Source organism: Capsicum annuum, chromosome 8 (genome assembly GCF_002878395.1).
Source record: "Capsicum annuum cultivar UCD-10X-F1 chromosome 8, UCD10Xv1.1, whole genome shotgun sequence".
In the NCBI taxonomy this organism is placed as follows: Eukaryota; Viridiplantae; Streptophyta; class Magnoliopsida; order Solanales; family Solanaceae; genus Capsicum; species Capsicum annuum.
The window spans coordinates 134,667,712-134,695,041 of NC_061118.1; the positions used below are offsets into that span (position 1 = coordinate 134,667,712).

A 27,330-nucleotide genomic window follows, 5' to 3' on the forward strand; every position below is an offset into this window, starting at 1 on the left:
TTTTTTAGTGTGGTAAAAAATTCACTTTAAAGTTGTTAAGGGGGTAAATAATTTCCATATAAGTTTAGGGTCTAAAGTAAGTTTTGGCTACAAGTTTAGAGATGTTTCGATGTATTATCTCTTTAATAGAAGTAATATGGTAAAATAATTATCATTATTTTGTTAATAGATGTGTCAAGTCAAAATATCACAAGTAAATTCGAACTCAAGAAGTATAAGGGCCCGTTTGGCCATAAAAATTTTTCTTTTTTTTTCGATTTTTTTTTTCACTTTTTCGAAAATTGTGGTGTTTGGCCATGAAAATTCGAAAAATTATTTCGGAGTTGGATTCCAAAAAGTGAAAATAACTTTTTATTGTTTTCACAATTTTTCACTTCCATTATCAACTTTTATTATTATTACATATAATCTTAATCTTTAAATGTTTACACAAACCCCTTTTATACCTACAACCAACCACCAAGAGAAAAATTATTATTTGTTTTTTATGATACAACATCATTTTTAATTGTTAGAGATATTCTAATCTCTTTTTCTTCTTTTAACCAAAATTTACTAACGTGAAGTAAATGACAATCTATGCCGGAAATATATCAACTTTTGTTTTGAATGAACTATATTATAGAAATACAAGACCTAGTATATTATGTTATTTAAAAATGAGAAATTTAATATTTTTTTCTTGCCATTCTAATTTTTTGTATATGTCATATAATGGCTATTATGATTTTAATAAATTATTAAAAAATGGTCAGTAAAGTCGCATATCAAACATAACGTAACGATCCATATTTACGATACAATAATATTCAAGGAAAATCAATATCATCAATAAAGAAAAAGCAAAAAATTAGCACTAATCTATTAAGAAATAATTCATCCGTAATTTTTTTTTAAAATACCAAATTGAATAAAATAATTAATTCAAGTGAAAGTAATTAAGAATTTTCATCAACAAATTTAAGAATATAAAAAATATATTTATATCCATCAATCATATTTATCAAAACATATTTTCTCTATTCAATCGATTATGGTTAGATAAACTTATTTAGCTCGTGCTTGTGATATTTTTATTCAAATTTTAGAAGAATAACAATCATAATAATTAGTTTGTTGCTAATTATTTTATCAATTGAAGACATATAAATTATTTTCTCAATATTTGGTTGTATGCTAGTAGGTAAATTAGTAGTTGAGTGATTTTGATAATTTTTAAAATTTGAGGGCATAAAATCATATTTAAATTTTTTTTTTCAAAAGTCTAAAAAAAATTAAAAAAAGACATGGCCAAACATAACCTTCAACTCCAACTCCCGAAAAAAATAATTTTCATGGCCAAACGGCTACTAAGAGTTTATTTTACTTAGGATTTAAGACTGTAGGGATTATTTCAAGTTGCAATTAAAGAGGGGATTTACATGTAATTATCATCAAGGCTTGAAATAAAAGCAAGTAAACAGGATCATGGGTTGTTGAGGATGCCTAATTGGTTAGTCCTAACCAGTATCATTTACACTAACCTATGCTGATTTTATTCTCCATATCTTTATTATTAATGTTATTTTCCTGATTTTTCGAAATCTACTAATTCGGATTACATCTTTAAAAGCTCATTAACATACCATTAATGTTCCCTACCGAAGTTGACTCAATTTCAGTGCTTGAACTGAAATCTCTAATTGAGAGTGGAGGAGTAGTTACTATTCCACGGTCTTCAATTTTTAGTCCTAATAAAAATCCTTTTCTTCTCCTTAGTTTAATTTTTTTTTATTTTACCTTATTTTGGATCAATAATTAAGTAGTGGGAGGATGATCATGAAACATAACTCAAAAAAAGTTTCAATCATGAAGTCAGTTACTACTACTACTATAGTTTGGTCAAACAAACTTTAGCATCATTCATTTTGTTTGCATCAACTCTTACGTCAAATTCACTAAAATAGTATCTAGAAGCTGACCCTCTACTCTATTATATTCACTTTACTTGTATATATAAAGCATACCTCCTTCACAAAAAATTTCAAGAATCAAAGTCCCTCTAACCAGAAGAGGTGGAGGAACTTAGCAAAAAGATTCCCCCTTTGAATTATACTCAAAAAGTTCTTGTCTTATTGAGCTGCAAAATTAAGTTCCCATCTACTTTATCGACTTATATTTGGCCTCATTAATGTGAAGGAGAAAAATGGAGGGTGGTGAAGATATATTCAGGGTGAGTAGTGCACGTTTGAGTAGCTCAAATGTATGGAGAAATAGTGCTATGGATCTGTTTTCAAGATCTTCGAAAGAAGATTATGATGATGAAGAAGCGTTGAAATGGGCTGCTATTGAGAAGCTTCCAACTTACCTTCGTATAAGGAGAGGCATTCTCACTGAAGATGAAGGACAATGTAGAGAAGTTGATATAACAAAGCTCGATTTAGTGGAAAGGAGGAATCTTTTAGAGAGGCTTGTCAAGATTGCTGATGAAGACAATGAGAAGTTCTTGTTAAAGCTCAAAAAGCGCATTGACAGGTACAAATTTATTAAGCTCCTTTGTGAGTAAGTCATTTTCTCGTGTTTGGACAGTGGAGAAAATGACTTCAGTCATACCAAACAAACTCTTGGAGATGTTGGAAGTCGTTAGACTAGTTCCTAAATTTTGTTGATTGAAATCTTAAATTTTCTATGATGCAGAGTTGGTCTGGATCTTCCTACAATTGAAGTCCGGTTTGAGCATTTGGGCGTAGATGCAGAAGCTCGTGTTGGTAGTAGAGCTTTACCAACAATATTTAACTTCACAGTTAACATCTTAGAGGTATTATTAATGATCTATTGGACTTCTCTCGTACATTGTCATATCATGCAAACATACTCATTTTTAACTAAATTTCACTTTCTGTGTAAAAAGGATTTCTTGAATTATCTTCACATTCTTCCAAGTAGAAAGAAACCATTGCCAGTCCTTCATGATGTCAGTGGAATCATTAAGCCAGGAAGGTGAGAAATTCTGACAAAAGGGTCATTTTTAGACCAATCAAACAAGTCCTTTCTATTAATATATTTCAATCTCGTTATGCAGAATGACACTGCTTTTAGGACCACCAAGTTCTGGAAAAACTACATTGCTATTAGGTTTGGCTGGGAAACTTGATAAAGATCTCAAAGTACGAAACATAATAAAACATAGAGTTTCAGATTAAGGAATTCTGCGTTGGCGGTTGATAATTTTATGCGTTTTCAGGTTTCAGGAAGAGTTACATATAATGGACATGGCATGGATGAGTTCGTTCCACAAAGAACATCTGCTTATATAAGCCAAAATGATCTTCATATTGGAGAAATGACAGTCAGGGAAACACTGGCATTTTCTGCTAGATGTCAGGGAGTTGGAGCAAAGTATGGTCAGTGAGACTCCCTTACTCTGGCAAAATGAACATGTAGCATTTCCAATCTTTTTTGGACATCGTGTACTTTTTTAATTAGTTTGTTATGAATATGCAGAAATTTTGGCAGAGTTGGCTAGGAGAGAGAAGGAAGCAAATATTAAGCCTGATCCTGATGTTGATATCTTTATGAAGGTGAAGACATACTAAATAGAAAATTTCAGATTCATATTTGTCTTTTCATTTATTAAAAATTATGGTAAGAACTTGGTTTGACAATGAGAATTTGTTAATAGTCAGCATGGAATGAAGGACAGGAGGCTAATGTTGTAACAGATTATACTCTCAAGGTAATGGCTATGCCTATATTACTGAACACTAATGCAGAAACTAGAAAACTATGCAAACAATTCACTACTCTCTTTCTATGTATTATTTTCAGATATTGGGACTGGAAATTTGTGCTGATACCCTTGTTGGAGACGAAATGATTCGAGGAATTTCTGGGGGGCAGAGAAAGAGACTAACAACAGGTTAGGTTAAATAGAAACCATGTCTGACCTAAAATTAAATGGTGATAGATATTGTGAAAACCATAAGTATAGACAAAGAGTTGAGCAAAATAGTTATCGCGCTTATTAAGGCAACTAAACTTGTCGATAACTTGTAAAACAGGGGAGATAATGGTTGGACCAGCAAGAGCACTTTTTATGGATGAGATTTCAACTGGTTTAGACAGTTCAACAACTTATCAGATTGTCAATTCAATTAGGCAGTCAATACATATTCTTCAAGGAACTGCTGTAATCTCACTTCTGCAGCCAGCACCAGAAACTTATGACTTGTTCGACGATATTGTTCTTCTATCAGATGGGCAGATTGTGTACCAAGGTCCCCGGGAGAATGTACTCGAGTTCTTCGAGTACATGGGCTTCAAATGCCCCGAGAGGAAAGGAGTTGCTGATTTCTTACAAGAAGTAAACACCATTGCTAATTATTCCCTCAACCCATTCTAGTCATGGAGCATTTCTTGTTTCTCATACTGTCATTTACTATGTGTAATAAAAGGTGACATCAAGGAAGGATCAAGAGCAATACTGGGCACGTCGTGATGAAACTTACAAGTTTATTTCCGTGCGCGAATTTTCTGAAGCATTCCAGTCATTTCATGTTGGAAGGAAGCTTGGTGATGAGCTTGCTGTTCCCTTTGACAAATCCAAGAGCCACCCTGCTGCTCTAACGACAAAGAGGTATGGCGTTAGCAAGAAAGAACTCTTAAAAGCCTGCACAGCAAGAGAATATCTTCTTATGAAAAGGAATTCGTTCGTCTATATATTCAAGATAATACAAGTAAGTAGCATGTCAAAAATAAACAAGTCACCTTTTCAAGTTCCTAAATGTTTATGTTGAAGTAAAACAAACTTATGTTTGTTATCTTTTCAGCTAACATTGATGGCTTCTATAACAATGACACTCTTCCTACGAACTGAGATGCACAGAAATACAATAGTAGATGGTGCAGTATTCTTGGGTGCGCTGTACTATGCAGTTATCATGATTATGTTCAATGGTTTCTCAGAGCTTGCCCTCAGTATTATGAAGCTTCCTTCCTTTTACAAACAACGCGATCTTCTTTTCTTTCCTGCTTGGGCATATGCTCTGCCTACCTGGATCCTCAAGATTCCGATAACACTTGTAGAAGTTGCTATTTGGGTGTGTATGACTTATTACGTAATTGGATTTGAGGCAGACACTGGAAGGTAGAAATTTGATCTTTTTCTAAGCATGCAACTTTTTGGTTCATTAAATCTGATCAAGATTAATTTTCTATTTCTAGGTTCTTCAAACAGCTATTTCTGCTCATATGTCTTAACCAGATGGCCTCCGGGCTGTTTCGATTCATAGCAGCCCTTGGAAGGAATGTCATTATTGCAAATACATTTGGATCATGTGCACTACTCATAGTTCTTGTAATGGGTGGATTCATTCTGTCAAGAGGTAAAATTGCAGAATATTTTGAAAAACCACAAGGGCAATGCTCACTTATATGTTTTTTCGCCTTTTGTTAGTACATCTAATAAGTAAGCTATTTGTCTATCAGATAATGTGAAGCAATGGTTGATTTGGGGTTACTGGATTTCCCCTATGATGTATGCACAGAATGCTATAGCTGTAAACGAATTTCTAGGGAAGAGTTGGGCACATGTAAGCTAGAGCTTCTGTAGTTATGGAAGGACAGATTGTTAAGGTCACATTTGAGCATTTATTCTTGAATTTTGTTTTACAGGTTCCTCCCAACTCCACAGGCACAGAGACATTAGGAGTATCATTCTTGAAATCGCGTGGAATCTTTCCAGAAGCAAGATGGTATTGGATTGGAGCAGGAGCTCTTTTTGGATATGTTTTGCTATTCAATTTACTGTTCACGGTGGCATTAGCTTATCTCAACCGTAAGAATCTGCCTACTACTATGCAATCTAGTCTCATTTTCATCTCTAGGATGATTGTAACATATCAACAAGGGGGTAATTTTTGTGCAGCATTTGGTAAACCTCAGGCAGTTCTTTCTGAAGAATCTGTGGCTGAGAGGAACGCAAGCAAAAGGGGTGAAGTTATTGAACTATCTCCAATAGGAAAGAGCTCTTCTGGTAGCAATTTCTTCCCTTTGATCTTCAGTACCTAATTAAGATTTTCCAATAAGTACTAACACTGTCAAGAAATATACAGAAAGAGGAAATGATGTTCGACGAAGTGCGTCTTCCAGGTCTATGTCCTCAAGAGTAGGCAGCATAACTGAGACTGATTTAAACAAGAGAAGGGGAATGATTCTTCCTTTTGAGCCCCTTTCAATTACTTTTGATGATATCAGATATGCAGTAGATATGCCACAGGTAAATTTAAGATTTAATCTATAAAAATTAACTGGCCCATACATGTCTGGGTTAAATTCTCAAGTCTATGTCGTGACTTATAGGAAATGAAAGCTCAAGGTGTCGGTGAGGACCAGCTTGAACTCTTGAAAGGAGTGAGTGGTGCTTTTAGGTCAGGAGTTTTGACAGCTCTAATGGGTGTTAGTGGAGCTGGTAAGACCACACTTATGGATGTCTTGGCTGGTAGGAAAACCGGTGGATACATCGAAGGAACCATCAGTATATCAGGGTACCCAAAGAAGCAAGAAACGTTTGCTCGGATAGCAGGATACTGCGAGCAAACGGACATTCATTCACCTCATGTTACAGTGTACGAATCATTGCAGTATTCTGCTTGGCTTCGACTTCCCCGTGAAGTTGACACTGAAACCCGAAAGGTAAATCAATCTGGAGTTTGGCTAATAGGATTGCTAATAGAACTTGAAAGTTTAATTATTATTAAAATGTATCATTGCAGATGTTCATTGAGGAGGTCATGGAGCTTGAAGAACTAACCCCTCTGAGAGAAGCACTTGTAGGATTACCTGGAGTAAATGGTCTTTCAACTGAACAACGAAAACGACTTACAGTTGCAGTTGAACTTGTTGCTAATCCTTCTATAATATTCATGGACGAGCCAACCTCTGGATTAGATGCTAGAGCAGCTGCAATAGTAATGAGAACAGTTAGAAACACTGTAGATACAGGTCGAACAGTAGTATGCACCATCCATCAGCCTAGCATTGACATATTTGATGCTTTCGATGAGGTGATAAATAGTTGATCTTCCAAAATCTAGCAGCTTAGCATAATTTGTTTTAGACAAAAAGATTCTCATTTTACTAATGAATTGCAGCTCCTACTCCTGAAACGAGGAGGTGAAGAAATCTATGTCGGCCCATTAGGACGCCATTCTTCTAACCTTATTAAGTATTTCGAGGTAAGGATACTGTTATGTAAAGAAACTGTCATTCCTGTTATGTTGGCCAAGTACACAGAGTAATGATTGTTTTTCCATTTGCTCAGGGAATTGATGGAGTTGCGAAAATCAAAGATGGCTATAATCCAGCAACATGGATGTTGGAGATAACTTCAGTAGCACAAGAAGCAGCTCTTGGAATAGACTTTACAGACATGTATAAGAACTCAGAAATGTATAGGTATGAATCTAGAGTTGAACGCAATTACATTCTACATATAGAATTACAAATGTCTTGTCTTGAATTCTAAATTGGAGCAAATATCAGGAGAAACAAAGCTTTAATCAAGGAACTAAGTGTGCCAGTCCCAGGTTCAAAAGATCTGTACTTTCAAACCAAGTACTCCCAGTCTTTCTTCACCCAATGCATGGCTTGCTTCTGGAAACAGCACTGGTCATACTGGCGCAATCCTCCTTACACAGCTGTCAGGCTCATGTTTACATTCTTCATTGCTCTCATGTTTGGAACAATATTTTGGGATCTTGGCTCCAAAAGGTAAGTAAAAATGTACAGGAACTGTTTTTCATCTTCAACATGTTGGTCACAAGTCTAATGGTTTTGAACACAATTTCAGGAGAAGGCAGCAAGATATTTTGAATGCAATAGGCTCAATGTATGCTGCTGTCTTGTTTCTTGGTGTACAAAATGCAACTTCAGTGCAGCCAGTAGTTGCCATTGAGAGGACAGTCTTCTACAGGGAAAGAGCAGCTGGAATGTATTCAGCTTTACCTTATGCTTTTGGGCAGGTACAGATTTGTATCTCCACAAACAACTTAGTTTGGTCAAAACCTCTTAATGATTCATAAAATGGATTCAAATGATCACTGAGGGTCTACGACCTTAAAAGTTCATCTCTATCTCGAGCTTTCAGTCTGCATATCAAATAAATCCAATTTGGCCTATATATAGCATCTGAAGTCCTAGCTAGGGGACATCTTGTGGGGCATCAGTGTAAGTAATATAAACAACTGACAGTGTGTTACTGATAGAAGCGGATCCAAATTTAGAGTAAATTGATTCAAAGTAAGTTCAGTTGTATGAACACGCGTGTGCACCATTTTTCATCAAAGGAGTTAAGATTTATCATCATGACAGGTCGTCCACAGAACTGTAATGTTGACGTTGGTTGTCATTGGTTCCACTTATATTAGCTACTCATACTCATCGACTGAATATTTTTTTTTTATGCAGGTTATGATTGAGCTCCCATACCTTTTAATCCAAACGATCATATACGGGGTTATAGTCTATGCCATGATCGGATTTGAATGGACAGTTACCAAGTTCTTTTGGTATCTGTTCTTCATGTACTTTACCTTATTGTACTTCACATTGTACGGGATGATGACAGTAGCTGTTACTCCTAATCACAGCATTGCAGCCATCATTTCATCCGCATTTTTTGCAGTATGGAATCTTTTCTGTGGATTCATCATTCCAAAAACAGTAAGTTACCTACTAATTCTTCTCCAAGCTACATTGTCATCAACATGAACTGCCCCAAGCTGGAACATGTTTACAAAGATTGGACTAAATTTGTTGTCAAACTGTCATGAATGTAACAATTTTCTATCGTTTTCCCAATTTATGACAGAGAATGCCAGTGTGGTGGAGATGGTACTATTACATTTGCCCCATTTCGTGGACATTATACGGGCTAATTGCCTCACAATTCGGAGACCTACAAGATAAACTTGACACAAATGAAACAGTGGAAGAATTCATGGAAACTTTCTTTGATTTCAAATACGATTTTGTCGGATATGTTGCAGTCATTCTTGTTGGAATATCAGTTACTTTTCTCTTCATTTTTGCTTACTCAATAAAAGCATTTAACTTCCAGAAAAGATAGGTTGGTCCCGGTAAAAGGGCTTTATCAAAAAATGTGTATAATAGGACAATATATAATGCATCTTTTTCCTCCTTTTTAAGATATTCTCAATTTTGGAATAGAAAGAACTAAAGTTTGTGCCCTGTAGAGGCTGTATCTAAGAACAACTTGTACATGGGAAAGGTTTTGAGTTTCTTTTGTAAAATATCTATGAACTTGTCGGGCGTCTCTGAATTCAAACTATTGTTCTTCATTTTTTTGCTTTTTTGAACAATTTTTGTGTTAGAATTTTTTAAGAACACAACACGTGTGCCTAGCGACTGGGGAGTTAGTGAAATGCTAATTTTTACTCTTCAGGTTACTGTTGTTCATAACTTCTAATCTCATTCTCTTTTCCTGTTCTTTATAACAACAGACAGAATAAATATTTTTCGCTATTTGACAGAAACACAAGAGACAAGAGGGGAAAAATCATGATTTCAGTTTTCGGATTATGATCTTGATGAACATGTGGTTTTGATGGTTGACAAAACTCATGTGAGAACTTGGTCCTCAGAGGGATCCTGTTTCGTAGGGACTAGGTTCATATTATGGATGTACTCATAACCTTGTTACGTGGTAACTTCTCAAGGGGATGTTTCCTAGTTCTAATATGTGCAGTGATACATGACATGAAAGCACTGAATGACACATGGGATATCTGGTCCTAATAATAGACAAACTTGCCCAGGGACCTGATTAGGGTCCACGTCCTCCGGTCATCGAACTTCTGCCAGTCAACATGACAGCTGTTAGCTGTACTTTTTTGCAGAAAAGTTGGTGGCACAGCAACAAAGGAGCAACATCTTTTTAATTCCGACCAATGAGAAATATTCTAGGTTTTCCCCTCCCATTTGCTTCATATATATAAAATATTATGTGGGAGGAAAACCTAGCTCTTTGATACGAACAAAAATTTTGGAAACGAAAATTAAACTATGATACGAAGACGAAAGATGAGATATAAAGAAAAGGTAATAAGATAGACACAATGAAAGGAATTGAAAGCAAATAAAGGGTCTATCAAACCGTAAAGCCTCAATCAATATACAAAACAAAGCACCTAAATCTTACGTAGACCTCAAGGGAATTGGATTCCCAAGCAACCCACGTTTCTAAATGAAGTTTCAACACAAGCGATTCCACGTTTGTCTCACACTCTCAATAGAGTATATATTCATAATTTTTCAAAAACTACTACTAAACGAAAGAGAAGTCCTATTTATAGTCTAGGCTAAGTTATTACATCTTATGGGTCTGAAAGTGACCTATTTGGAAAGACAAAACATAGGAGCCCATTAAGCATCCACTTGAGCATCTCTAGTGTATATGGGGCGCACATGAGGCGCATCCCAAGGGCATAGTAGACTGTTTTGACCTGCTCTAGCAAATCTAGAGTAGGTTGGATGCACCTCCAAAGCGGATGGGGCACATGTCCTCTTTTGGGGGTTTTCTAGCCCCATCTTGCCTTTCTTTGGCTTCCTAAACGTCCCTTGACCCTCCTTGATCATCATAATCATTCAATTAGCACCTTTTGATAGCACTAAGGAGGCACCAAGCGCCTCTTGAACTATAAGCATCCTCTCCCAAGCAATTTGGATTGTATCATCCTTTCCTTATTGAAGAAGATTCGTCCTCGAATCTACACCTTAAGACATAAGAGAAGAATACACAACCAAGACATCCTCAAGCACGAGGGTTATCACAAGGGTTAAAATCAAAATATCTATGTTGGAGACACCTATTTCAAATATAACCAAATATCCTTCAAGTTAATAGAAGAGAAGTCAACATTTATGGTGCCAAGGATTTGTCTATGAAAAGCATCAAGAAATTCTCCCAAGTTAGTTTCATTACCAAGATTACCAAACAAATCATCATATGTTAGAACACTAAGGGTAGAGTGAAAGAGTTATTAGGGTGTAGATTACACTTACTTTCACAAGAGACCATGTATACACATAAGGCATTTGTAGCACCAATATGGCTATGCTCACAAACAAAGAAAACGGAATGAATAGAGCTATGATTACCTAAGGTTCTACCATGAAAAATATAACATGAAGGTAAGAACAAACATCTTAAGAACCTCACATTCCTTTCACTTGAACAAGCTCCCAAGAAATATCCAATTTATTTATCCACAGAGGTATGACAAGAAATAAGGGACAAAGGTTGTTTATCAAGTTAGAACCATAGACTATTTATAGAGCAACAATTAGATTGGCCATCCGAGATGGGAAAACCACACATTTTATGCACATTCAAGTCATTCCTAAAGACATAAACACCATCTAGGTAGATTTTTAAATAAAATATCTTGAAAAGATTGTCTACCTTAGGGTGAATGTCATTACAATTTTAAGAAATACTAGGAATAAGAAGGGGTAGGTACATACATTTGGAGCAAAGCCTTGAGCCTGCTCTCTTGCCTTCTAAACTTGCACCATGTGGTCTTTCCCTCACATGCATCAACTTAGAAATTGGCAAAATGCTAGTGCCAAAGGTATTGAACAACAAGGACTTGGATTTGTTGCTAAACTCTCCTTTATTGTCCCAAAGCTCCAATTCTTCACTACTTATCTCCCGCCTCATCATAAGGTTAAGGTTCATGACATCTCCTTCTTCAGGCCAAATATCTTCATGGAAAACATTCATCATCAATCCACAAGGTACATTAAAGTCCCCTTCAACTTTTGCTAATTTCTATTCACTTCCAAGGTCTTCATCCTCTTGAGGATCCTTCTCACCACCATCCTCTTGGGTCACCTTATCCCCAACAAAGTAAGGATCACCCTCCACCAATACTATATTTCTTCGGTTGGGACATTCACTAGCCTTATGACCCCAACATTAACATTTAAAAAAAATAATTTCTCCAGGATTGGTGTTAGAAGATTGGTTACCTTTATTCTTTGGTGGATATCTCGGGATTGCATTTTCAATGGGATTCTTCTCGAATGACTTGTTGAAATCCTTTTTTTGTTCCATCCGGATGAAGTAAAAGAATTGCAACCTTTATTGAAAGACTTCTTGGCATTGTTGTTCCTTTAAGACTCAATGAATACTTCAACAAGGTCTTCTATTCGTACAAAATTCTGGACAACTTGTTTAGAAGAAATTTCATAATCTAACCCACTTTTTAGTTGAGCCATATAATGATTTTAGGGTTCAACAATTTCAAAACAAAGAATTAAGTTTTAGAACTCCTCATAATAGTCTTCCACACCTCTACTTTCTTATCTCAAATTGTAGAGATTTGTTAATTGTTCTTGCTTAAACTTTTCCATCACATACCTCACTCTCATGAGTGCCCTCAATTCATCCCAATCCAGAAGGTCGGGATTACCATTCCTCTCTCTTTTCACTCTCTTAATCTCTTTCCAAGTAGAAGCATACTCTTCAAATTGAGAAATTGCATAGGTGACTTTCTTGTGTCCGGTTAACTCATTGAGTTGGAAGATCCTATTGCCTTGTACTTCCCAATCAAGGTAAATTGATGGATCGCTAGTTACTTTGAAGGTAGGAAGAGTGATCTTGATTGAGTTAAGACTCCAGTCTCGACCAATATTTCCCCTTGATCCTATTGATGATCTTCTTAAACTTGGGGACGAATTCCCAAGTTTCCTCTTCCATGTGGAACCATACCAAATCTTCTTCCGCGTTCTCTATATCCTCTATCTTGATCTCCTCTTCCATTACATACAAATTCTGCAAAGAGAGACACGTCATCTAACTCTTCATCCCTTCCATGAGGTTCCTCACCTCTAACATCCTTATTTTGGATTGGTTGATTGTGGTTAAGTGGGATTTGAGGGGTTGGTTTCTGGTAAGTGGGGCTCTAGGTAGTCCTTGGGGTATTTGGATATGCGATTCTTGTTTTTGTGGAGTTTCATGGTGGACGAATGAGATTTTGGTTATTTGTGTGAGCAGTGGCTTGAATGATGGGTTCATATATTTGCCTCATTGGATTGAGCATTTGGTAAAGGTTTTCTAAGAAAATAGAAATGGGAGGGCATGTAGCATGTCCACTAGTTGAAGCGTGGTAGTGTTGAGGCGTGGATAGATATGAGTTTTGTCGACCTTTCACGATATCCATTCTTCCACCGATGTTGTGAATACTTCCTTCAAGTGAAGCCACCTAAGGTCAAGTGAGTTTATCGTATCTTAGCGTCCATAGGATCAATTTTACGGTTGAGAGTTTAAATGGCCACTAAAATAACACTTGTGTGTCCATAGGTTGCAAAGTTTTGCCTTCCGTAGCCATTATACCTATCACAAAAATACTAAACAAAAACAAAAACAATAAACAAGTTAAAGTTAAGAAATTAACCTCACAAGCTCTCAAAGTTCACACCTTTTGTTTGTCTCTCAGTTGGCGTCTTTGTCGCTCAATTGGCATCGCAAGCGTTGTTAGATTGTTTATACTTTAATGAGTTTGCTTAGTACCAATTGTGTCTTGAGGTAGGAATGGATTATTGTTTGAAAGACTAAAAATAAAAAGATAATTACGTACAAACTTAAATCAAGAACTCACAACAAATTAAAAAAGTGAAAAGCTTGAAAGAAATAGGCCGATGAAAGAAACCAAACTCAAGAACCAATCAACCAACTTAGCAGGTGAATTATTAGTTGTTGAGTGGTTTAAGAATCAACAGACGAATTTAGGAATCAAGAAGTGAAACCAAGGAATCAAACCTGAGCAAATTAGAATTTAGGAGTGTTAGAAAGCATTTAGAACTTGAATTTAATGTTGGGGAGGCTTGATTTGCATTTGGGAGGTGTCACACACCTTGGTGCAGGTCAAAGCACTTGCAGCACAGATGAGGGAGGTTGCTCACTCCCTTGAGATATGGAAACAACTCCAACACATGTCTAGGGCAGGCTGGGCATAAGAGCAGCCTTGGACACTGCCTTGATATGTAGTAGCAGCTCCAGCGCACCTGCAGTGCAGATGGACAACAAGTTGGCCACATCTTCCTTTTAAAAAGGTAGAAAATACCCCTTGATTGGTCTCATTTGCACTCTTCGATTGGAATATGCTTGGAATTCTTTGGAGATGCCTTGGTACAACACTTTTTTACTTTTTTTCTCCTTCTTTTTGGATCAAACACTCACTCTTTTGATGAACTTCAGTATCAAGATAACAATCTTCTCAAGAACACTCCAAGAACTCCATGAACACCTTAGCTCGGAATGAGTTGAAAATTTGAACTTATGCACTTGTCAATATTCTAAACTCATTCCACGCATTATTTTGCTCAAATTCCTCACCCAACACTTCAACTCTTGCAATCCACTTTAAACTTTTTCTTCAAAGCCAAGCTTCTAATGCTAGTATAAGACTCAATTTCACTCTGATTTTGCTCGAATTTGATATATGGACTCTAATAGTGTTAGGGAACTAAAATTTAACACTAGAAACACAAGAAAAACTCAAAATTTGATCTAAGGCTAAAACATAAATAGTAATTTTTTTGTGATTTTTCAATTTTTCACGATGACTAAACCCAAGATTGACTTCATAGGAATTAAATCAAGCTAGACTCCGATACGAAATGATACAGACACAAATTATGTAAATTAAAACTAAACTATGATATGAAGAAGAAAGATAAGATAGAAAAGAAAGGTAATAAAATAGACACAGTGAAGGGAATTGAAAGAAAATAAAAAGTATATCAAACCCTAAACCATCATCAATATACAAAACAAAGCACCTAAATCTTACGTAGACCTCAAGGGAATTGGATTCTCAAGCAACCCACATTTCTAAATGAAGTTTCAACACAAGCGATTCCACGTTTTCCTCACACTCTCAATAGAGTGTACATTCATAATTCATCCAAAACTACTACTAAATGAAAGAAAAGTCCTATTTATGGTCTATGCTAAGTTATTACATCTTGTGGGCCCAAAAGTGACCCACTTGGAAAGACAAAACATAGTATCCCATTAAGGATCTGCTTGAGCATCTCTATAGCATATGGAGCGCATATGAAGTGCATCCCATGGGCATAGTAGACTATTTTGACTGCTCTAGCCGATCTAGAGTAGGTTGAGCGTACCTCCAAAGAGGATGGGGTGTATGTCCTCTTTCGGGGGCTTTCTAGACCCGTCTGTCCTTCCTTTGGCTTTCTTACCGTCCCTTGACCCTTTTTGATCATCATAATCATCCAATTGGTACCTTTGATAGCACCAAGGAGTCACCAAGTGCCTTTTGAACCACAAGCATCCTCTCCCAAGATCCGGAGTCAATTCGAATTGTATCACTTTTGCTCAATCAAAATTTCTCATATTCTTGCAAAACCATCACAAAGTTTCACCAAGAAAAATCTCCAACAACAAAAGGACCGATTTTCTATAATGAAATATGTCTTTAGGTCTAGATTGTTGAGTATTTGTATTTTACTCTATCATTGTAAACCTACTCCTCTTTTGAGAAGCTTGTGTAGGTATTTTATTTTCTCTCATCTTATAGATCTATGTTGTGGGCTTCTGTTAGTTATTGTATGGTCGAGGGATAGAGTTAGCCATAGTTGTAACATTGTTGGCTACAATTAGCTTTGGTTGTCCTTGCAGTAGAGTTATTTTAGATAGTTTTTACAATAGAGTTGTTGTAAGGGTGAGGGATTAAGAATTTAATTCCTAGGTTGCAATCTAAAAGTTGTTTTTGTTTTAGTGAAGTGGTTGAGAAATCCTACTAAGGTAGGTCATGGTTTTACTTCCTTGATCAAGGAGGCTTCCACATAAAAGATCTTGTCTTCTTTACTTTTGTTCTTAGTCGTTGAACCTGGTGAGGGACCAGGTTTGCATTACTGTGGCAAACTCATATAGAACCTTTTCTGTTATTAGCTGAAGAAACTGGTAAGGGATCTGGTCCTTAATGTTGCGTCCTATTTCAAAATGGTCAAAACAATCCATAATATAATGTGGTCATGATGACTCTTTCGTTTTGAAAAACTATTTACTTTTGAGTCACCACCTAACTTTTAAGAAAAAACTAAGAAAACTATTTTTGTAATGTGAAAACTCTATATATAGTCTGCAACCAGTGAGATTGTAAGTAAGGATTTGGTTACTCGAGGGGGAGGTATTAAGCACCCCTCAGAGCCTATCGGAAGATAGTCCTTAAACTTAGTTTATAGAAAAATATTTGAGAAATATTTGCCTTAATTATTTGCTAAAGAAGTGATTAGACAAAAAACTTTTATTATTTTGTAAAAAGAAACTCAAGGTATATAAAACGTAACACCAACATATATAAGAAAATAATATGGTTATTGCAAAATGTGTACATTTTAAAATATGAAAAAAAGGATGTGTTGTAATAAACATTTGTTAGAGAGTAAAAAGTCTTGTGAGTTTATAAAAAAAAGTATGAAATTGAAGTATGGAAATAAAATTACTATAAAGTAAAGAAAAGGTAGTTTTAAAGTATATGAGAACTTATTTATAAGGAGGTAAATATAAATACATGTATATTTTAAAGTATAAGAAGAGATGTGAAAATTCATTAAATTGTGAAATTTCAATAGATTAAAAATAAAATGTAATAGTAAAACACATATGTTTAATAGAGTTGATATGATATGTAAATGATAAAATAATAATAATACAATAGTAAGAAAAAGAATAGTAATAGTAAGAATATACTTTATATATGGTAGTGTAAAAGCACTTATATACCTTGTGTTTTTGAAGACTTCTAAAATCTGAAAACTTGAAATAAAAAAAAGGGCAGCCTAGTGCACTAAAGCTATCGCTATGCGCGGTGTCTGGAGAAAGGACCCACCACAAGGGAGTATCGTACACAATCTTACTTTGCATTTCTGCCAGAGACTGTTTCCAAGGCTTGAACCCATGACCTTCCGATCACATGGCAACAACTTACCAGTTACTCCAAGACTCCCCTTCTTAACTTGAAATAAAGTTAGGAATAACTATAACATGTAATAAGCATTTAAATTATATTGGATTAAATGAAAAATTGAATTTGATAGATGAGTTGTTGGCAAAAATGAGCGGGTCGGCTAATTGAAACCTATTACATTGATTTATTTGAAAAAAAATTCTAATTAAGATGATAAAACAGTTAGTTAATATTTTGCAAAAACAAATACTATAACTAGCCATTTTATTCAATCCAAAAAAAAATTTTCCATTTGAGATTGTTCTTATTAAAAATAAAGTTTGTCATTTATTCTAAGAAGTTGATTCGTAGTTACAAGACTATAAAATATAAAAGTGGTCAAACCATGAACCGTTATTATATCTACGAGTGTCGAATGAACACGAAATTGGTCGAATAAGATCAATTTCGGATGATTTGAAATTTAAACGGAACCAAACAATGTAAAGTTAATCAAACCACACAAAATACATATTCAAAGTGATACAAAGTTAGTAAAAAAATACCAAGAGAAAATGCTCTGTTTCCATCCCAAACTATACACGAAAATGTTGAGACACAGTCGAACTTTAGGAGGGTCCCATTACCCCCTTGCGTTAATTAAAATCGTATTTTTGACAACCTTAGTGCCTACGTGGTACATATGTGTGCCTACGTGGACCTTCAGTGTGTTGATTCACTGATATGCCGCATATGTACCACTTAGATACTAAAGTTGCCAAAAATACGATTTTAATTAGTTTAGGGGGTAATAAGACCCTCCAAAAGTTCAGGTGTATCTTAGTAATTTCGTGTTTAGTTCAGAGTGGAAACAAAACATTTACTCAAATACCAATGATAATAGGAATATGTAGAGAAAGTAAAGGACTAGATACACTAAGGGGTCGTTTGGTAGAGTTTATAAGAACAATGCTGAATAGAGTGTATTAGTAATGCTTGCATTAGTAATGTTGGTATTAATTGTGCTTGCATTACACTATTTGGTTTGATGTATTAAGAATAATATATGTTGGTATAATTTTTATAAGAAAATATTTGTTGACAAAAATATCCTTTACCCTTTTCTTTTTTTTTTTGTTCTTTTATTAGAACAGATCAAGGAATTGGATATTTTAAGCTTGTTCCGCCTTCTTCATCTAACAACAAATTCTCAGGCTTCAAATCTCTATGATAAACACCACGACTATGACAAAAATCAATTGTAGATATCAATTGTTGAAAATAACCTCTTGCATTATCTTCCCTATAACTTCCTTTTAGCTGCTTTTTCAAATAATTCACCGTCTTTAACAAACTCCATAGAAATATATATATTCGTTTTGCTTGTCATAACTTCATGAAGCTCAATAATATTTGGATGTTTAACCATTTTCATGACGGAGTCTCAAACAAGTCAAAACTTCAATCCCAAACCCTCATTCCCCATATTCATAACCTCCAAAATAAAGAATCCAATTTCAAATCTATACCCAAAAATCCAACATTCAATTTTAGTGGAGAAGAGTAATATCTCATTGAGGGAAGAAAGGAAGAAGGTGCAGTGAATATTACCTTACTTTTCCATGGCTAATATATTAAAAAAGAAAAAAAAATAGAGGCAAAGTGAAGAGAAGGCAAGGCAAAGTGAAGAGAAAATGACAAAATATTTTAGTAAGGATTTAAGGGGTAAATTTGTCATTTAACAAGATAATACATGTATTAAAATACTTTGTATTATTAATACCTAGAAAATGGCGGTGTTAGTAATACAATACTTAATATACAAAAGAGTGTGTAACTAATACAAACATTAGTTATGCATAGGCTAAAAAATGAACCAAACAAGGTATTACTAGAACACAAGAATAATGCATGCATTAAATTTTTTAACACACTCTACCAAACGATCCCTAAGTTCTTTTTTGGAGGAAACCACTCCTAACGATGTAGACTCCGAAAGTTGACGATCCTATAACTGTTAACCCAATAATATGAGTGAAATTGAGTTTCATTACGTAACTTCAACTCCCAAGTGTACATGAAACAAAAGAAAAAAAATAAGTATTAATAGCCGATTAACTAGAAAGACAAAAGGTGTAAAGTTGTAAAGGCTCAAGTTCCACGTCATATCTCCAAAATCAATAATTTAATGTTCGTATACATATTTTCTTACTATGGTAACAAGTAATATAGGATGCTAACAATTCCGAACCAACACATAATTGTATACTAATAATCATCCAATGCAGTGGTGGAAAAAGAAGCATGATTTCCTACAGGTTGGTCCCACGAGCAGAGATATATTTCCAGGCTAAAGAAAGTTTGTACAAGTGCTAGGAAATAATAAGGAATGTAATAGTGAGGACATGAAACTTTTACTTTGGTAAAGAGTGAAAGAAAACAAGAATAAGCACATTCCAACACACACAGACTCTTGAATGATTTGGAAGTAGTTCGAATACGTACCCAGACTTATATTAAACATAATTAAAAATAAAAGGGACAAACAGTGAGAAAACAGAATAACAACAACTTTATGTTTCAACTAACAAACTTTATGGAAATCACTCTCTCAGTTATTCACAAGACCATATTAGGCTCGCACTGAAACATTAAAAAAATCAGAAAACAACACCAGCAGTCCTAAAATAAAACAAACACCGGATGCACATATCTACAGACCCATGTATTCACACACAAATAATTTTCAGAAAAAGAATATTATATTTTATTCGCAAAGGTGTTGAAAAACCAAAAACAACCATATTTAAGAATAAAATAAAATCACACATTCATAAACCAAACGAGACGAAGAAAAGATGAACAAAGGAATTAAACGGCAGATTCGCACATATTAGAACACTTAAAACAAAGTCATATTCCTAAATTCAATTCCAGGACAATGAACGACAACACCATAAAAAGACCTGAAATAAATTAATTCACCCATTCACGACTCTCAAAAAATGGCCGACAAAGAAGATACGAAGGCCACATAAAAGACGGGTCTTTACCTTGTGTTGTGCTGCAAGCCAGGAGATTTGACGTCAATATTCTGACCACAAATTCGAGTTTTTCAAAAATTCAAACTCAGACCTAAGAGTAATGGATTTTGTAATTCTTGCTTGTAAAAATGTTCACTCATTTTTCAATCACCCATCCTCAAAACTTATTCCAAATTGAAAAAAATTATGGGTATTTATAGGCAAATTCAAATTTCAAAATCCAAATTTGAAACCAAGATTTCATAGAAACCAACGGTTAGATAAAGATGATGAATTCATATTCAAAAAACTGAAAGGGACGACTCCTCTCTCGATTTGGTTGAATCTCAGACCTTTAATGCGGATTTCAAATTAATTTTAAGCCCTTGCATTGATTTGGTTACTGTTGCTCCACTGTCATTGAGATTCACGAGTTGGGGATGAATGAAAATAGGTGGGCTATTTACAGAAGCGCTGTAGGTAGTGGTGACGTGGATAGGGCTACTCGTTTGGTGATGGTGGAGGAGCCGGAGAAGGAGAGAAGAAGAAGGGTTGTTGGTTGCTGTGTTTTGGGGAAATTGAAAGGGAGAGGTCGATGGAGGTTCTGAAAAATTTGAAATGTTTCTCCGACTTTGGGGAAAGAGGAGTCACGCATTTTTTTATGGGAAAGACAAAAGAAATTTTGAAACTCTTGACTTAATATGAACCGTCCGATCGTTTGATCGGACAACTTAGACTTAGAATAAAAATAATAATATCTATCTTTTATCTATCTATCTAATATATATATATAAAGCTGAAAAACATATGGCCCTTGGATTAAAATGATTTTAATGATCAAGATGAGTTTGTATTTATAGGCTACGTGATTGCAGCGAGATGTGATTGGTTAGGGAGATGTGGCAAGGATTGATGACCAGGATGTGGGTTTGGATGAAAAAGAGTTTTATGGATCGGGTTTGGGTGAAAAATTAGGCCTCTTGGTCCGAATTTGATAAGAAAAACTTAGGATTGAATAAGTAAACTTGGAATTGAATTATTTTTTACTCAAATACTCTCTTTTTCACTAAAAAGTAATTTTATCCTTGCTTCTTATTGTCCTAAAATTATTTTCACATATATACATACATAAATTCTATAAATAATTCTTGTATGCGCATAAAAATAATTTAATAATTAATTATATATTTTAAAAGGAAAAAGCCTCAAATATGCCACTGAACTATCAGAAATGACTCATTTATGCCATTCGTTAAAAGTTGGGTTCATTCATACCATCGCCATTACAAAACTGGCTCATCCATGCCATTACTTTTAACAGTCGGTTTTTAAAAAACAGTTTGCCACGTGGCAGCATATTAGAGGTCCACGTCATTTTTAAATTTTTTTTTAAAATTAAATTTAAAAAAAAAGAATTAATTTTTTGTTGATGCATTAAAAAGAATCCACCTAACTTTTTGATCCATTAAAAATTAGTTTGATCTATACTTTTGAAGTTTGAGATTATTTGTATATTGCCCCATATCAATAGTTTTTTTTTTTCCTTTTCTGGCTTTCACGTGTGACTCTGTTCACAATACGGATCAATAATATGATCATCTCCCTTTGAACTAAGTTTCACTTGATTAATTACTGTTAATGAGTTAATTTTGAGATTATTTGTGTATCGCCTCATATCATCCGAGTATTTATAGTTACCAAACTCGTCACCTTTTTTTTTTGGGTTGTATGCGGCTTAAAATTGTGGTCAAATATAGTAAATTGATCCATAGACAAGCAAAGACAATAAGACAATACGTCTCATGCCGTCACTCTATCATCCTCATACCCATCCTGCAAAAATTTCAGTACGATAGCGTTGATATCAATTACTGTGATAATTAATTACCATAAAATACTTTTAATATTGTATGATATCATTCGCTTTGAATCAAATTGACATTTTTTTTCAAGAGACCTTAAATATCTAACATTTTATAAATAATTTCATTTCTTTTTTACTTTTCACGTGGGACATTGTTCTCTCAAGCACTCATTATACTGCTCCCTCTCATCTTTTTAATATGTCGTTTAATGTTTTAACACAATCATATATTAAGATAATTATTTGACAATCAACATTAATCATTGGAGCTAGAATATTTGTCTAAATTATAATTATATTTTTCCTAAATTACAATTTGATTTAATGATATAGTTACATAAAAATTGGTGAGACGTCATAGTTTTATATCCTTATATAATTAATTTTAAGTGGTCCAATCTTAATTAGAAATTGAATAAAAACAATATATAAGCCATGCATGCAAGTTACAACTCACAAGTATTATGTATGTATAGTCTTTATCATTTCATTATATACTTAATTCAATGAATTGATTAATTCCAAAATTTTATTGTTCTTTTCCCTTTAATGAAATAAAATATCTAAGAAGAAAGAATAAAATGAAAATGACATGGAATTTGTATAATATAGTTTAAGGCCAGTTGGTATATATAAAAACAAAAGTAAATCCAATATATTTTTGATAAGTTAGATAACATGGGAGTATATATTTGTGTGGGAGTATAAAATAAATTAATGTATATATATATATATATATGTTCATTGATTTCTTCATATATATTTTGATGTTATTTTAATTTTTTTTAATGAAAATTTTGACTCTACTATTAACCTAATCGTTATAGATCAAACTAATTTTTAATGGATCAAAAAGTTGGGTAGATTCTTTTTAATGCATCAAAAAGAAAAATTATTATTATTATTATTATTATTTTAAAAATGACGTGGACCTCTAATATGTCGCCACGTGAAAAAGCTATTTTCTAAAAACCGGCTGTTAAAAGTAATGGCTTGGATGAACCAGTTGTGTAACGGCGATGGCATGAATGAACCCAACTTTTAACGAATGATATAAATGAGTCATTTCTGATAGTTCAGTGACATATTTGAGCCTTTTTCCATTTTAAAATAGTTTAAAATATGGTAGAAAAAGTAAAATAAATCTTTTATTTTTATCTTTTCAAAATTCATAGAAATTAAATACAAATTTATTTCAAAAAATTATTCAGGACGAAGAAGCATAGAAAAGCAATTAAAGAAAAAAAGACGAGTTCAACAACTGCCCCTAATTGACCAAAGATTGGTGTAAGAATCGTTGGGAAATCAAGTTGACGTAGCCAGTTTTATCTCGGGTGAATTAAAAAGTTTGAAAGATTATGTCTGGGCTCCAATTTTTGAGTTTTCTACATATCTCAGGTTTAATGAGAAAATAGGTCATTTGTAGTTCGAATCATAGCAAATTTTGATTAGCCTAAAAATTTTTCCCAGTGTAGAATTATGGTGACACTGAATCCTTTCGAAGGTGATTGCGAAGATTTTAACATGAATGAAATGGATATAACTGTGCTTATATCCTTGCATTAGGTTCTTTGGGATAGCTGAGAATGAGAAGATGCTGGACAATAATATTTATTGAGAATTTCGAAATGAAAAAATTGTAGACTTTCGAAAACTGCCTCAGTGTCGATTAAGACGGCACTGGGTGATGACGCTAAAAGTTAAAAAAATGTAAAAATTATGTTGAGTTGAGTTTCTTCCCAGGAATTCTTGAAATTCAGTCCCAAAAACCATCAATCAAGGCATGAATAATCCATTAAAATATGAAATAAGTAATTCAAGTAATAACAATGAAAATCCCCTAACCCAATTTCAAATCCATAAATTAAAACACATGAATATTGATTAAATAAATGCCAAAATATGAAATTTAAGTTAAGAAATGAGAATTATGCCTGAAATACTAAAGAATTTGAAAAGAAATCAATGTTTGGAGCTTGAATGGTGAATCCTTCATAAAACCCTTGAGCTTTCTTGGGTTGGGAGTTAGAGAAGAAAAAATGGAGTTTGATTTTTTAAAAATGAAGGAAAAAAGGTCACTTTAATGTTATAAAGTCGTTTAAGGGGTAAAAGGGCCAAAAACCCCTCACCCCAAGTGAAAAAATAAAAACTGAATAAAAAAACATACCGACATTGCACGCTGCTAACGTAGAGCTTAGCCTCTGTGCCACACCCTTATCACGGAGGCGAATTAGCGTGTCATACCACTATCACAAAGGCTTACTACTTCAGGATCCGAAAATGACCCCGAACCCCTTCTAAAAATTTTAAAACTTTCCCAAAATACCTTTTTAACATCCTTAATCATGATTCAAGTGAAAAATTGACATCACACACGTGGGAGGATAAAAAATGAATTCATTGAAATTTTGCGGGGTCTTACATTATCCCTCTTTTGGATCATTCATTCCCGAATGAGGAGTTAGGACATTTTTTGCACGATAATGGAAATAACACATTAGAATCCAATGACAAATTCAAAATTCAATAATAGGGCAAATGAAAACCATACCTTAAGCATTTTCATTCAACATAGGAAACAAGAATGGGTACTTGGCTTTTATATCTTCCTCAGCTTCCCATGTAGCTTTTCCACCTTTTGGTTTCTCCAAGGAACCTTCACTGAAGCTATATCCTTAGTCCTCAATCTATTAACTTGCCTATCCAATATCTTAATCGAGACTTCCTCAAAAGATAACGAATATGTATCACCAACATCCTCAACAGGCACTATTAAAAAAGGGTCATAGAGCCCAAACTTGTTGGTAAATCTAATTTATATGCAATGTTCCAAATTTAGCTCACAATCTAATACAAACCAATATAACAGGGACTTTGCTTACCCTTTTCCCAAACCTCATGGCTCATTTCATAGAAGAAACCTTCAAGAATACCCAATCGCTCACCTCAAAATCCAACTCCCTTCGCCTCATATCCGCATAAGACTTTTGGAAATTTTGAGTAGTCTTAAGTCTCTCCCTAATCACTTTCAACTTCTCCATGGCTTGGCAAACCAAGTCAAGGAAAAGAAACTTATTCTCACCTACCCCAAACCACCCAATAGGACAGCTACATCTTCTACCATAGAGTGCCTCGAAAGAAGCCATTTGAATGCTAGAATGATAACTATTATTGTCAGTAAACTCAATAAAAGTCAAATAGTCAAACAAACTACCCTTAAAATCAATCACACAGGTCCTTATCATACATTCCAAAGTCTGGATGGTACACACCACTTGTCCATCTATTTGAAGGTGGAAAACGGTTCTAAGGTTCACATGAGTACCCAAACCTTTCTTTAATAAACGTCAGAAGTGAGAAGAAAATTGCACACCCTGATTTGAAATGATGGACACCGATGCTCCATGCAACTTAAATATCTCCTGTATGAACAACTTAGCATAATACTCTTATGAGTAGTTAATCCTCACAATCAAGAAGTGAGTAGACTTAGTCATTCTATCCACAATGATCAAAATAGAATCATACTGATTACGAGACCGCGGAAGACCGATAATGAAATCCATATTAATCATCTCTTACTTACACATAGGTAATTCTATCTCTTGAGACATACCACTAGACCTTAAATTCTCAATCTTAACTTGCTGATAAACTGTAAACTTAGCCACAAAGATCACCATATCTCTCTTCATATTATTCCACTAGTAGATTTTCTTCAAGTCATGATACTTCTTGGTTAAACCAACATAAACTAGATATCAAGACTCGTAAGCCCCAGTTAAAATCTTTTCTCGTAGCCCATCAACATTGGGAACAGAGAACATTCTTTGATACCTCAGAATGCCATTTTCCTCAATCTCAAAAGCCATAACCATTTGCTGACTCACTTCATCCTTAATCTGTATAAGTATAGGATCAAAAATCCATTTCTCTTTCACCTCAGCACTAAGAGATGATTTAACCACTTTCTAAACAACCATTTCTTCATCCATAGTGTCTAAAAGATGAACTCCCAAGGTAGCCAATATATGAATATCTTTCACCAATCCTCTTTTCTTCTCATCAACATGAGATAAGATTCTAATAAACAACCTTATAAGAGCATCAACTACCACATTAACTATATTTGGATTGTAGTGAAGGCACATGTTGTAATCCTTAAGTAGATCGAGCCACCGCCTCTCCCCGAAGTTCAATTCCTTCTGAATCAACAGCAATGGTCTGAATAAATATCCACATCACCCTATACAGATAATAACACCACATCTTCAAGGCAAAGACCACAACCGCCAACTCTAGATCATGGGTCAAGTAATTTCTCTCATGAACCTTTAGCTGCCTAGAAGAATAGGCTACAACCTTACTATGTTGCATCAAAACACAACCCAGTCCCTCATGGGACTATCACAATATATAACAAACCTATTAGTACCCTCGGGAAGGGTAAAAATTGGTGTAGAAGTCAACTTATCCTTCAACTTTAGACCATTAAAACTTAACCTTTTTCTAAGTTAACTTCGTTAGTGGAGAAACAATAGATGAGAAAATCTCCACAAACCTCCTATATTATCCTGCCAAACCTAAAAATCTCCAAATGTCAGTTGGAGTCATGGGTTTAGTCCTTTTCTTAACTGCATCAACTTTCTGTGGATCTACCTTAATCCCTTCACTAGAAATAACAAGCCCAAAAATTTCACAACACTTAGCCAAAATTCATACTTAGAAAATTTTGTATATAATTTCTAGTCCTTAAGAGTCCGCAACAAAATTTGGAGGTGACTGGCATGATCCTCCTCACTGTTAGAGCCAAGATGTCATTAATGAATACTATAATATCCATGAATGGAGCCGAAGAATTAGTTAACCCAAATGTCATAACCAATAACTCATAATGGTCGTATCGGGTTTGGAAATAAGTGTTTGGAATATCAACCTCCCTAATTTTCAGCTCATGGTAGCCTAAACGAAGATCGAGTTTTGAGAAACATTTAGCACCTTAAAGCTGATCAAAGAAGTCATCAATCATAGAGATAGGATACTTATTTTTCACTGTAATCTTATTAAACTATCGATAATCTGTAGACATCCAAAGGGACCCATTCTTCTTTCACACAAAAAGTAAAGGAGCACCCTGCAGAGAAACACTAGGACAGATGAAAACCTTATTAAGAAGATCCTTTAACTGCTCTTTTAGTTCCTTTAGTTTAGTTTGATCCATCCTATAAGGAGTGGAAATGGTATCGGTATCTGGTAGAAAATTAATCCTAATTTACTTCTATATCGGAAGGATAGGGAAAAACTTTAGGAAACTCATCAACCAGATGATAGATTGCAAAGAGAGACTTTTAGAGCTAGAATCCTTAACCCAAACCAGATAATATAGACGCCCTATGGATATTATTTATTGAGCTCTAAGATAAGAAATAAACTTCTCTTTGGGCACTAAGGAACTCCCTTCCTATTT

General features: G+C 34.5%; 1 protein-coding gene and 1 long non-coding RNA gene across 2 annotated transcripts; one reads left to right on the forward strand and one right to left on the reverse strand.

Annotated features, from left to right (window-relative positions):
* Nucleotides 1–1,485: 1,485 nt before the first annotated feature.
* LOC107839100 (pleiotropic drug resistance protein 1) lies at nucleotides 1,486–9,355 on the forward strand. Its single transcript, XM_047394455.1, has 24 exons — nucleotides 1,486–2,514; nucleotides 2,677–2,797; nucleotides 2,891–2,979; nucleotides 3,062–3,146; nucleotides 3,224–3,383; nucleotides 3,484–3,560; nucleotides 3,662–3,715; nucleotides 3,808–3,898; nucleotides 4,041–4,342; nucleotides 4,434–4,715; nucleotides 4,809–5,125; nucleotides 5,203–5,363; nucleotides 5,467–5,570; nucleotides 5,653–5,815; nucleotides 5,906–6,013; nucleotides 6,093–6,256; nucleotides 6,340–6,672; nucleotides 6,753–7,043; nucleotides 7,131–7,214; nucleotides 7,301–7,434; nucleotides 7,522–7,749; nucleotides 7,829–8,000; nucleotides 8,446–8,700; nucleotides 8,849–9,355. The coding sequence occupies exons 1-24, from the start codon at nucleotides 2,186–2,188 to the stop codon at nucleotides 9,104–9,106; spliced, it is 4,362 nt and encodes a 1,453-aa protein (XP_047250411.1). The 5' UTR covers nucleotides 1,486–2,185; the 3' UTR covers nucleotides 9,107–9,355.
* An 8,605-nt stretch (nucleotides 9,356–17,960) lies between these two features.
* LOC124886396 lies at nucleotides 17,961–20,802 on the reverse strand. Its single transcript, XR_007043520.1, has 2 exons — nucleotides 20,030–20,802; nucleotides 17,961–19,034 (listed from the first exon to the last, which is right to left on the reverse strand). It is a non-coding gene; the product is annotated as an uncharacterized LOC124886396 (long non-coding RNA).
* Nucleotides 20,803–27,330: the final 6,528 nt, after the last annotated feature.

Coding starts and splice junctions, on each gene's coding strand:
- LOC107839100 (XM_047394455.1), top strand. CDS start 2,186: ATGGAGGGTGGTGAAGATATATTCAGGGTGAGTAGTGCACGTTTGAGT. Junction 3,384..3,483: donor GGGAGTTGGAGCAAAGTATG/GTCAGTGAGACT, acceptor ATGAATATGCAG/AAATTTTGGCAGAGTTGGCT. Junction 6,014..6,092: donor AATAGGAAAGAGCTCTTCTG/GTAGCAATTTCT, acceptor AGAAATATACAG/AAAGAGGAAATGATGTTCGA.